At 38.8% G+C, this 12,925-nt stretch overlaps 1 protein-coding gene across 3 annotated transcripts in view; it reads left to right on the top strand.

Moving 5' to 3' along the window:
- CACUL1 (CDK2 associated cullin domain 1) overlaps positions 1-12,925 on the top strand; it is an 80,910-nt gene that overhangs the window by 13,818 nt on the left and 54,167 nt on the right. For all 3 annotated transcript variants that reach the window (XR_013550579.2, XR_009612820.3, XM_060641364.3), the window contains exon 2: positions 12,528-12,654. Coding sequence is in view for 1 of the 3 variants with exons in the window: in XM_060641364.3 (XP_060497347.1) it covers positions 12,528-12,654 (127 nt within the window). In the remaining 2 variants the exon portion in view is untranslated. The remainder of the gene's footprint in view (positions 1-12,527; positions 12,655-12,925) is intronic.

A 12,925-nucleotide genomic window follows, 5' to 3' on the forward strand; every position in this document is an offset into this window, starting at 1 on the left:
GGACTGGGGTTTGAGGGTAAAAGGCAGTGAGGGGATAAAGACGGATAAAGACAGGGACAGCGGGGGGGGGGGGGGGGGTGGGATCTTGCCTTGACTGACAATACTGTGCAGTGGTCTCAGGAGAGTGATTAACCTAGTGCACCAAATGTTTCTCTTCAGGTAAACAAAAGTTTCACGGTATTTTAAATTGAACTCCGTGAAATCACTCTGTTTTTTTTTTTTTTTTAAATTAATGATTAAAAATGTGTTAAAATGGACTTTTGAATTGGATGAAAAGTGTTAACTGATTTTAGTAAATCCTACCCTTTGCATCTGCCAGTTTCCAGATTGGTTGATCCTTTGGCAAGCGTATCAGTTAATACATTCAGGTCTTAAAATATGCTCTGTTTATAGCATCTGTGGTCGTTACTGGGTATTTTCTTACCTTTCAGTTTAGTGGAGTTGTGCCGCAGTAAGTGGCACTATGATACTGATTGATTGGCCGGATTTCAGGATCTCATTGGGAGTCTTGTCTTGCCATTTTTGACATGTATTGCATAAAGTGACACTGATGAAACCTTAAGGGAAAGTCATTGTAATGTTTATATAAGCCCAGTCCCAAATCCCTAAAGGAAATGAATGCTGCTTACTTCCTCTTTATTATTTTTTTAATGTTTATTTATTTTGAGAGAGAGAGGGAGGGAGAAGGGAGGGAGAGAGGGAGAACAAACACAAAAACAGGGGAAGGACAGAGAATCCCAAGCAGGCTCCACATTGTAAGCACAGAGCCCAATGTGGGGCTCGATCTCATGAACTGTGAGATCATGACCTGAGCTGAAACCAAGAGTTGGGACGCTTAACAGACTGAGCTGCCCAGGTGCCGTGCTTACTTCCTCTTTAAACTGTAACTCTGTAAGCTGTAGACTGTATGTAATCACATGGTAAACTGTTAAATACCATATAAAAATTATTTTTGATGGCCTTTTGTAACATGTCTTGGCAGGAGAAACTGGCTTTCCCTTTTTCTTTCTACTTTTGTAGTCATTAGGCTATTAACCTCTATGGGTAGAGTTATATATAGGTCCATACTTTGTAGTTGCAGTTCTGACCAGACATCTGAATGGCATTTTATTCATCAAATATTTATTTAGGGTCTTCTGTATGCCAGGGTAATACTTTAGTCTCTGTTGATGAGATAGAGGTTAGTGTGGAAGATGATGACAGATAATTGTGATACGTTATGATTAAATGCTATAGTAAAGTTATATAAGTGCATGGTAGCATAGAGGAAAAAGAGAATCTTTATGAAAACCAATAAAAGTTTGTCAGGTGGGTTGAGGAGGCAGGATTGGGCTCAAGGAGACTTCCTTTGCAGAGGGAGCAGCCTGTGCTTAAGACCCAGAGTTGAAATTGTTGGAACACAGGGTTTGAGGAGGGAGTGGTACAAATTAAACCTAAATGGATAGAAAGGTGTGTAGATGTGAGGGGCTTGCCATGTTAGAGATAGGATTTTCTCCTGTAGGAATAGGAGCCACAGAGGGTATTAAGAGAGTCAACTTGGCAAAATTTGGCTTAGCATGTTAATTTAGATTAGAAAGGAGAGAGAATGGAGGCCTTGAAACTAGCTAGGGGGTTGTAATTTGTTGTAGTCTAGACAAGAAATGATGATGTGAAGGAATAAAGCATTGGAGGAGATCATTTTTCAGATTTTAGAAATATTTGGGGACTAGAGTCTATAAGATTTGGTGGTGAAGGAGGGAGGATATAGATGTGGGAAGAGTATAGGTAGGTGTGTGTATGTGTGTGTGTGTGTGTTTCTGTGTGTGTGTCTTTTTTAAGGTCTGTGGAATAGTCATGTAGAAAGGTTTAGTGCGCAGTTGGTAAAATCTGAGCTTTTTCATTCCGTGTGCCTTAGAATATTGGAAATCCTGAAATACTGAAACAAAAATTTCTTTCCAGTACATTTGTTTTTCTGAGCATTTGAGATTCACCAAACTCATTGGCCTTAATAGAAAACAGCACAAAACTTTGTTTTTATTAAGATACAGGTTTATCATTTAAAAACTTAAACTGTATGAAAACCTATGTAATGAAAATCAGTGGTTCCCTCCTCTTCCACTTTCCATTCCTAACCCTCTAACTCAGAGTCAACTTTTTGTTCATTTAGCTGTTTCTTCTAGTATTTATCTACATACTTCAGTTGTTGTTATTGCTTAATTTTTCACTTTTATATGATCTGTTGGCTTCCTGTTATTAATATGAGGTTTTAGTTCTCTTATACTTCTACCTATCTTACCCCCTCAATTCTTTTAATACCACAATTTTTGGTTCAATTAATAAGCCATCTTTACGTTATGATTATGGCCAGGAATGCATTTGGATTACATTTTCCTACAGAGAGATCTTCGTTATTAGTTGCTTTGTTTACACTTACATAATGTGTCAAACTTATTTTTAAAACTCTTCAGTGGCTTCATCAGATTCACCATGTATCTGTCACTGGTGTTTTAAAAATGTTCCATTAATCAGTATTTTCTTTTTGTCTGCTTGTGAAACTGTTAATCTTGTTTCTATTTATTCTTTAGGGCCACTGCCCAGTTGCTACTCAGGGGCTTCCCAGATAGTGTTTTCCGGTGTGTGTGTGTGTGTGTGTGTGTGTGTGTAGAACTTATCTTCTAGTAGCTTCCTGAGAAAATGTGTATATATAATAAAGTTTTGTCTTTCCATGTCTAAAAATTCTGCTTTAACCCTTGATTGATATTTTGACTGGGTATAGAATTATTAACTGAAAATAACTTTTCCTTGGAATTTAAAGTGTTGCTTCATTGACTTTAAGCTTGCAGTATTACACCGGAGACTTCGGGTGCCATTTTAATTCTTGTTCTTTTGAACTAACCAAACTCCACACCCGAAAAACAAATAATTCAGTGAAGAAATAGACAGAAGACCTGAATAGACACTTTTCTAAAGATGGCCAACAGGCACATGAAAAGATGCTCAGTGTCACTCCTCATCAGGGAAATACAAATCAAAACCACACTGAGATACCACCTCACTCTGGTCAGAGTGGCTAAAATGAACAAATCAGGAGACTATAAATGCTAGAGAGGATGTGGAGAAATGGGAACCCTCTTGCACTGTTGGTGGGAATGCAAACTGGTGCAGCCGCTCTGGAAAACAGTGTGGAGATTCCTCAAAAAATTAATAGACCTACTCTATGACCCAGCAATAGCACTGCTAGGAATTTACCCAAGGGATACAGGAGTGCTGATGCAGAGGGGCACTCGTACCCCAATGTTTATAGCAGCACTTTCGACAATAGCCAAATTATGGAAAGAGCCAAAATGTCCATCAACTGACGAATGGATAAAGAAGATGTGGTTTATATGTACAATGGAATACTCTTTGGCAATGCAAAAGAATGAAATCTGGCCATTTGTAGCAATGTGGATGGAACTGGAGAGTGTTATGCTAAGTGAAATAAGTCAGGCAGAGAAAGACAGATACCATTATGTTTTCACTCATATGTGGATCCTGAGAAACTCAACAGAAGACCAGGGGGGAGGAGAAGGGGGGAAAAAGTTACAGAGAGGGAAGGAGGCAAACCATAAGAGACTCTTAAATGCTGAGAATAAACTGAGGGTTGATGGGGGGTGGGGGAGAGGGGAAAATGGGTGATGGGCATTGAGGAGGGCACCTGTTGGGATAAGCACTGGGTGTTGTACGGAAACCAGTTTGACAATAAATTTCATTAAAAAAAATAATTTTTGTTCTTTTGTATGTGACCTTTTTTCCCCTTGAGAAAATTTCTGGGATGTTTTCTTATTTTAATGTGTCAATATTTTTTTCCCTTTATGTTTTTTCTATTCTTTTTTTTCTGGAATTATTGGTAGTTATATGTTAAATTTCCTGTTTTTGTCTTCTATTAACTACTTTTGCTATATTTAATCTCTTCCTCAATGTTTTGGGAGAATTTCTTGATATTTTCTTCAGTTGGTTTTTTTTAACAGTTGCTATATTTTTACATTAAGATCATTTGGATTGCTTCTTTTTCATGGCAGTCTTTAGTTTTTATTTTACATCTCCAAAGATAGTAATTATATAGGTTTTTTAAAAGTTTTTAAGAAGTTCTCATATCTTTCTTTTTATCTTTTCAATTTTTGTTTTGATTTCTCATGTCAACTTTCTGCAGATATTGGTGATCTGTAGTGGTCTGTTCATACTTAAAACTGAAAAAGGCTAAGTGTGGTAGTTCTGTGTTTACAAGGGACCTTACCATGTATAAGTGTTGGCCTTCATTTTAGGCTATTTAGATGCAGAGCTACTATTTTGTTGGAGAACTGCCAAATATTAGTATGTGAATATCTTTTCTCTGGCACTGTTGAGTTTCTCTAGAGGGAGGATCTTCATTCTGGGAGAATGGTGGGGGAGGGGTAAGTGGAACAGGAAGTAAAGTACATTTTTCCTGGTCCATGGCATTCCCTAATTTACGAAAAGGATCAGGATTAGATGTTTGAGCATTTCTTATGTTGACTTTTTAATCTTTTTATTTGTTTTTTATTTTAGAGCGAGCAAGTGGGGGTGAGGGGTAGAGGGAGAAAGTGAGAGAGAGAGAAAGAGAGAGCGAGACAAAGGGAGAATCTCAAGCAGGCTCCACACAGCACGGAGCCTGATGCGGGGCTCAATCCCATGACCTTGGGATTATAACCTTAGCTGAAATCAAGAGTTGGACGCTCAACCAACTGAGCCATCCAGATGCCCCTCTTCTGTTGACTTTGGCTTTTACTTAAATCAGCCCTGTGCTTTGTACACACATGTTTGTGCAGGTACCCCTTACCTCCTTAATGTATTTATGTCTCAGAGTCCCAGGCTTTTATCTTTCAGTTTTTGCACAGAATAACACTTCTGTAGATATGCAACCAATCTTCACTTCCTTCCTTCCCACTGCCCATTCTCTGCTTCTAACCCATACTCCTTGTATCCCGTCTTCGAGCCCTGAACTTCTCAGGGTCCTGCAGGGCAAAATTAGCTCACTTTTTGATGCTTGCACCTCAGCACACACTGCCTTATGCTACTACTTCAAAGTTAAATTTACCTGGTCTTCATGTCACGGAGAGATTGACTTAAGTCTTTGAGGAAATCAGCAGACTTCTAAAATTATGGCAGACTTGCACTTGGCATGGTTTACACCTGTGTATTCAGTTGAACAGATACTTTCTATATGAATATTAAGAGATTTGGGATTAGTTGGAATTAGAGCTATAATGATAGCCCTTGACCTTTTCATATATACTGTTATAACATGTTCGTTTTAGGATGTGTGTCACAGTCTCAAGTGTGATGTTGTAATTGTACAATAATGTGTAGTAATTCTTCTAGAGGTATATAGATTTCATTGTTGCTGTTTGGCTGCTGTAGCTGGTTTTCTGATCAAGTAGTGATGAAGGACATTTGCATCATTACATTTCATTACATTTTGTCAAACTGAGAAATGTGTGGATTTTTTTTTTAATTTTTTTTTTAACGTTTATTTATTTTTGAGACAGAGAGAGACAGAGCATGAACGAGGGAGGGTCAGAGAGAGGGAGACACAGAATCTGAAACAGGCTCCAGGCTCCGAGCTGTCAGCACAGAGCCCGACGCGGGGCTTGAACTCACGGACCGTGAGATCATGACCTGAGCTGAAGTCGGCCGCTTAACCGACTGAGCCACCCAGGCGCCCCAGAAATGTGTGGATTTTTAAGCAGTAAAACAATAATGAAATGTTTTTCCTATACAAGTTTTACAGTGTTTTTAGGAAAGAAATGTTATTTTAAGCAAGGCAAAGCAGGTTATATATTTAGTTTCATATAGTTAGTATGTAAAAAGTCTTGTGGATTCTGTTTGGGGAGGATAGGATAGGATGGGGTGGGAAGCACAGAACCTTTAAACAATATTAATAAGGACTTACAGAAATAAATATAAGATAGTAGTGTTAATTTAATTGTTTATGTGAATGTAACTTCATTTTTACATGGAATGATTTCTTAATGATCACAGGAGACATTTTATATTGTCCATAGTATTTAATTGAATGAAACCACAAACTGTAAGTCTTAGAAACTTCCTAAACAAATACCTGAAGCATGGAACTTTTAAAAGGTTTTTGTCTGCTTTTTTTTTTTTTTTTTTAATGCTTATTTATTTATTTTTGAGAGAGAGAGCATGCATGTGAGGGGCAGAGAGAGAGGGAGACAGAGAATCCAAAGCAGATTCCACGTTGTCAGGGCAGAGCCTGATGCAGGACTTGAACCCATGAACTGTGAGATCATGACCTGAGCCACAGTTGGACACTCACCCTACTGAGCCACCCAGGTGCCCCAGGTTTTTGCCTACTTAAGAAACAGTTGCTTCATTAGGACTTAACATTAGCTACCCTCCTCTATTGGCAAATCAGAATATACCTAACTTGTAGGGGTTTTTTTCTCCTAAGGGAAAGGATATTTAAAGTATTTGGTAACCCCTGTTACTATTTTTTTTTTTTAAACCAGCTAGTTCTCTTACGAACAGCTAAGTATTAACCACCTCTTGTGCCAGTATCAAGTTATTTTCCTTTTGAGAGAAATAAATAATTGGAAATTTCTTTTTTTTAGTTAACACCCCATTTATTTATTAGAATACATTACTTTGTTCTGCTTCAGAGTCTCCTGTTTTATTCTATTCCTTTTCTTCATTCCCACGGACTTTCCCCCAACTCCCAGGCTTTGTCCTTGGCCTTCAGCTTCTCTCTGTCCATTACTTGAAAGTGTTCAGTCATCCTGTTGTGCTGGAGAGAGTAGAGCATTCTACCAGGTGGTAATGTTTTGGACAACACAGGTTTACTGGATTGTCACTGATGAAGAAGTCATACTTTTTTCCCCAAGATCACATTCACTAGCCAGAGTTAAATAGAAAACCCAGAGCTTTTTGCCCTAGTCCATTCTGTCATCTTATCTAGTTGTCATTAATTATAGTTAATCTAAGAAGTCATTGCATTTGAGACATAATTTGGCCTATTAAATTTGGCTTAATCATTTAATTTGTAATTGCCTTTGTTGTATTTTTTTTTTTTTAAGTTTGTTTATTTTTGAGGGTGAGACAGAGCATTGGGCGGGGGCGGGGAGGGGGTTGGGGCAGAGGCAGAGAGAAAGGGAGACACAGAATCCGAAACAGGCTCCAAGCTCTGAGCTGTCAGCACAAAGCCCGTCACGGGGCTTGAACTCACGAACTGTGAGATGGTGACCTGAGCCGAAGTCTGATGCTTAACCCACTGAGTCCCCCTGGGCGCCCTGCCCTGCCTTTGCTGTATTCTTCAGGAGTCAATTCTGAATGAAGGCAGTGTTCTTGGTGGGAAGAAAAGAGACATAGAGGAATATATAAAGTTAAGGAATTTTTGATATGAAAACAGTTTCTAGCTGTTGTTTCACCATTCTTCTTTGATACATTCACACCTTTATTTGACTCTACAGGTTGTTCCGAATATACCTGTGACCCTGGCTGTCCTGAGCTGCTGGAGTAGCATTAGGCTGTGGGTCTCATTCAGACTTGAGCAGGTGTAAGAATCACCTGGGGTGCTTGGTAAACAGAGTCCTGTATTGTGACTCACTGCCCGCTCCTCTCCAACTTTCTGATTCAGTAGTTTTGGGCTAGGGCCTGGCAGTTGGCATTTACAACAAGTTTAGATGATACCGACACTGTTCTGAGTATCACGCTTGGAGAACCACTAATATAAGGTAATGAAAGGTCTTGCAGTAGACCAAGTATAAATTAATAATGCCTGATATAATTTCTGAATATATCTTCCCCTTCCTTACAAACAAATAACAAAGAAATTCAAAAGGAATAGTAGAACTTAACCTGGTTTACTTCAGTCTGTGTGAAATAAAATATGCTTTAAACTTTAATTCCAGAACAACCACTAAGTGGTATGCCATCAGCTGTTTTTATAGTAAGCATTTATTTTGGTTTTCGGTAAATTCATTCACGTGTTAGTGAGTACTTGTCATGTGCTAGGCACTCTTTGGCGGGAGTTGGGGCTGTAGTAGTAAATTCCTCCTCCAGGGGGCGAGTGTCTAGTTTGAGGGAGATGGACAGTGTGTAATATGTCAAGTTTTGATGAATTACTTGGATAAATAAGTATGAGAATTGAACATATGTATTCCTGCCTGGTATGAATTATATATCTCTAATAGTTTATTATTTATTAATAACCTGCTAATATTCCCAAACCTTAGATTTCAACTATTCCATGTGTTTTAGACTTTATTTCACTTTATTTTAGTAAAGATCAACTAAGCAACTTTCTCAGCAGGACTTAGACTGCATGAACTTGCTATCTAATAAATATGTGTTTCTAGGTTTAAGTCTTGTGACATGATGTTTTGAGGCTAACACTAGGGATTTTACATTTTTTGAACTGGACTGTCTCTAGAGAGCACTGCATTCTTCAGTTCATTGAAATGCTCATTGTTCTGATTTTTATACTAGGCCTGCTTTGCTCATTTATATTACTGACCTGGGCCTTGTTGGGTTTTGAGTTTTAGTATCTTTAAACTGCTTAAAAAGTAGTGCATTATTTTCAAGCTGGAAAACACAACCTAGATAAAATTTAGAAATTTAATGGTAATTTTTGTTCAGTGTCCATGCTTTATATTTCTTTCGGTCAGTCTGAACTTTTTTGTGGACAAAGTTGAGAGTGATTGACTACGTTTCTCTAACAAGAGGATCTAGTTTTAAAATTCAAGGCTACATACTGCACACATAGAAACACATGCTTTGTATGTATGTGTATATATTTTTTTAAATCAGGGATTAGGTTGAGATTAGCAAGGAAATAATAGATACCTTGAAGTTTCTTGGATTGTCATTTTAAGTGTTGATTGCAGATTGGCATGAAAAACCTTCCTAATCTTTGGCTAAGAGTTTACACCAACATGTGCTCATTCTTCATACTACCTCTGGTTCTCTTGATGCTTGTCTGTATTCTGTTCTTTTGCTACCATGGTGAAGATCAGCTAGTTTCCTAGAAGAAAGTGATGTTAGCTAGTGTCTTAATCCATTCAGCTGTTACAACAATATCAGACACTGCATGGCTTATAAATCACAGAAACTTATTTCTCACGGTTCTGAAGGCTGGGAAGTCCAAGATGAAGGTGCTGGCGAATTCAGTCTGGCAAGGGCCCGCTTCCTGGTTCCTGTAGACTGTCTTCTTGCTGGCGACTTCTATTACATAAGGAGTGAGGAAGGTCTCTGGGGGTGCTAATTCCATTTGTGAGGGCCTCACTCCCATGACCTAATTACCTCCCAGAGGCCCTTCCCAGTACCATCACATTGGAGGTTAGGATTTCACCCTATGAATTTTGGGGGAAGAAACACAGATAGTCTGTAATAGCCAGCATTTAATAAAGGTCAGCTGAATTGGCTACTTATTTATTTATTTTCCAAGCAAAATATATGTAGAAATAGACGTATATTATATTTATAGATGGAAATGTAAAGTGGAAATAGATATGGCTTTTTTTGATGTGGAAATAGGCTTTAAGATTTTCTTCTGTGATCATGCCTTTTTCATTTTGGTTTTAAAGTCTCTTTTCAAAGATACTTAAAAGCAGAACATAAAAAAAAAATGCCACATGAAAGATACCTGAGAGGCATCAGCAATTACTGCTTCTGTAGTGGGACTCCATTCTGTACTTACAGCCGCAGGATTTTACATTTTAGATTCTTTTTTCTCCTTTGTATCCTTGACTTGGTGATTTGCTGAAGTGTAAAGCCTGTGGTTGAGAAGTAGGAGTGCTTTCCAGTTGCAAGCAGAGGTGGAGATCATCGAACTCAGCAGTTGGGGTGCCATGGGATGATTATGTTAATTCTTGGCTTCTGTACTTGAAGTTTTCTTTCTGAGCATGCCACTTACCTTCGTTAAGCCTCAACTTTTGGTGTAGAGTGGGTATGTGATCTGGTTTAGGTGATATAGGAGATTCAATGAACTAGAACCACATAGAAGAGAAAATCACTTTCGGTTGATCGCTGACAGTGGCCTTTGTGTTTGTGGACAGAGTAAATGGGTGGGGCACCAACAATTTCTGCTGTATTCTCAGATATGCTGAGCTTCTCTTACATCCATTCTCATCTCAGTACACAGCAACCCCATCCTTGGTGCTCAGGCCAGAAACTTTGGAGTCATTCTGGACCCTTCTGTCATATCTCACATCTAGACTGTCAGCAAATCTGGTTGGCTCAATCTGTAAAATATGTACAAAGTCTGACCTCTCTCACCCTCACTGCTACCACCTGGTTCAACCTCCATCATCTCACAGCCTCCTCACTTTGCTTACTCCCAACATAGCAGCTGGATGACCCATAGAAAACCCAAGTCAGAACACATCACTTCTCCATCCAAAACTCTCCAGATGTCCCCATCTTACTTAGAGTAAAAGCCAGTCTTTTTTTTTTTTTGGTTTGACAATATTATTTAATATTTTATAACATATCTTTTTTTTTCAATATATGAAATTTATTGTCAAATTGGTTTCCATACAACACCCAGTGCTCATCCCGAAAGGTGCCCTCCTCAGTACCCATCCCCCACCCTCCCCTCCCTCCCACCCCCCATCAACCCTCAGTTTGTTCTCAGTTTTTAAGAGTCTCTTATGCTTTGTAAAAGCCAGTCTTTAAAATGTCCTCTACGGCCCTCTGTGATCTGGCTTCGTCCATCCTTTTGTGTGTGTCTGTGTGTGCGTGCATATACAGTTCCTTTTGGTTTTAGCCTTTTATGTAGCCAAAACTTTTCTTTCTTCATTCCCTTCAGTGCAGGAATTCATTGGTCAAGATTTTCATTCCATCTTTACTACTCCATCCTGCTTGATTTTTGTTTTGTTTTTTTACATTTTCACATGGTAAATTTACTTATTGTATAAATTTCTGTTGGTTTTGACAACTGCCTGGAGTGGCGTATCCACCCAGACGATTCTACACAAAACAGTTTGTTCTCCCATGTTACCCTTTGTAGACAGTCCTCCCCACCCTCTGGCCCCTGGCAACCACTAGTCTGTTTTCCTTTTTATAGTTTGACTTTACTGGCATCTTATATAAATGAGAATCTTATAATAGCCATTTTGGTCTGAGTCTCAACTGGCGAAATGCATTTAAGATTATTCCATGTCGTATGAATGTGTTCTTTAGAATAAATATAAGCAAGAGGGGTGCCTGAGTAGCTCAGTCAGTTGTGCATCTGACTCTTGATTTCAGCTCAGGTCATGATCTCAAGGTCGTGGGATTGAACCCTACATTGGGCTCCACTCTGAGCATGGGGCCTGCTTGGGATTCTCTCTCTGCCTCTCTGCTCCTCCCCTGCTCACACATGTGCATGCACGCTTGCGCTCTCTCTCTCTCTCTCTCTCTCTCTCTAAAGATAAATAAATGAACATTTTTTAAAAAGAATAAATTTAAGCAAGAAAAAGTGAATTCATTTAAAGAAAATACTGAGCAACAATGACAGGTGGTACATACATATGAGAGACCTCTTGAAGCTGAATTTGGAAATCAGTAGGTAAAGGCTTTCTTTATCTGGTACTTCTGACAGTAATTAGCCATGTACTCTTAGGGAAGTCAACTCTTTGCTTCCCACTTGCTGGTAAAATGAGTAGTAAAATACTTGATGTAGTAGTTGTTACCTTCTGCCTCTTGAGATGGCGGTGGTTCTAGAAGACTCAGGGTATTTTAGGTTCTTTGGATAGCTCCTTTTTCCAGCGGGCAGGGGCAGAGTAGCTCTTTTTAACGTTGGCGTTTCATTGGTGTGAATCCCGTCACCCTGGATTTCAAAGTTGTTAGGACCAGCTGTTGTAAAAACTTTATGAAACCTTTAGTGAAGGAAGGAGAGCCAGACAGTAGGAATGAGGTCAGCCTCAATGCAAGTCTCCAGTTGGTTGATGTTTTTCTGTTGCGCTTATCAAGTGTAAGTTGGTAGAGTCTGAGTCCGAGCCTTAGTAATGTCCAGGAAGTGCTGGTGGTGCAAAAATGCCTGCGAGTTTCTAGCAACCTCTTTTGTCACTGTAGCATTTGGACTTATAATATGGGGATAGTCCTATGTTACGTGAATTTTCTCGGGGGTGTCGCTGAAGATTGATTGTTGAGGTTCATAATTTTCCAGAACTTTGTTGTGGTTCATGGATAGGCTGCCTTGTCACATCATTGGCAACATGTATTTGAGGGTGACGTGCGTTTGAAAATGCTCCACTGATAACAGATACGAAAACTGGAAAAGGAAACCAAAGATACTTGCTTGTTTTGTTTTTATTTTTAAAGATGGATTCATGGTCATTCCTTTTTAAATCATAATTAATGGCTTCTTTAAAATCCCTGGCAAAGTTGCTGTTTCCTTGTTTTTGAAATGGGATAATAATTGAGTTGTATTTAGGTGATTGAATGTCAAAGAAATTAGAATAAGTGAAAGGAATTTGAGAGCACAAAATTGCTTTGATTTGTGTTTACATGTGGTATGTAGTAATATTTATTTTACTTTTTACTTTTAGTAATGAATGTTATAACTATTGAAGATTATAAGAGCACTTACTGGCCAAAATTGGATGGTGCCATAGATCAGCTTTTAACCCAGAGTCCTGGTGACTATATCCCCATATCCTATGAACAGATATACAGGTAAGTCAAGATTTCATTTGCCTGGGTTTGAGAGGGTATGTTGAGATTCATGACACCTTGAATTACGGCAGTAGGTATGCATATAATACATGTATGGTGAGGCTCTATAGGTGATTTGTATATTCCACACTTGGTGGTTGGAGGTTTGATTTTATACTTTCTGCTTCAGAATTGGCTTTTGAATCAAGGTAGAGTTAACCTCAACTCGATTAGACTTCCTCCCACCTCAGCCTGCTACCCCCACTATACATAATGAAGAAACTTTGGAGGT

Source organism: Panthera onca, chromosome D2 (genome assembly GCF_046562875.1).
Source record: "Panthera onca isolate mPanOnc1 chromosome D2, mPanOnc1 haplotype 2, whole genome shotgun sequence".
Lineage (NCBI taxonomy): Eukaryota > Metazoa > Chordata > Mammalia > Carnivora > Felidae > Panthera > Panthera onca.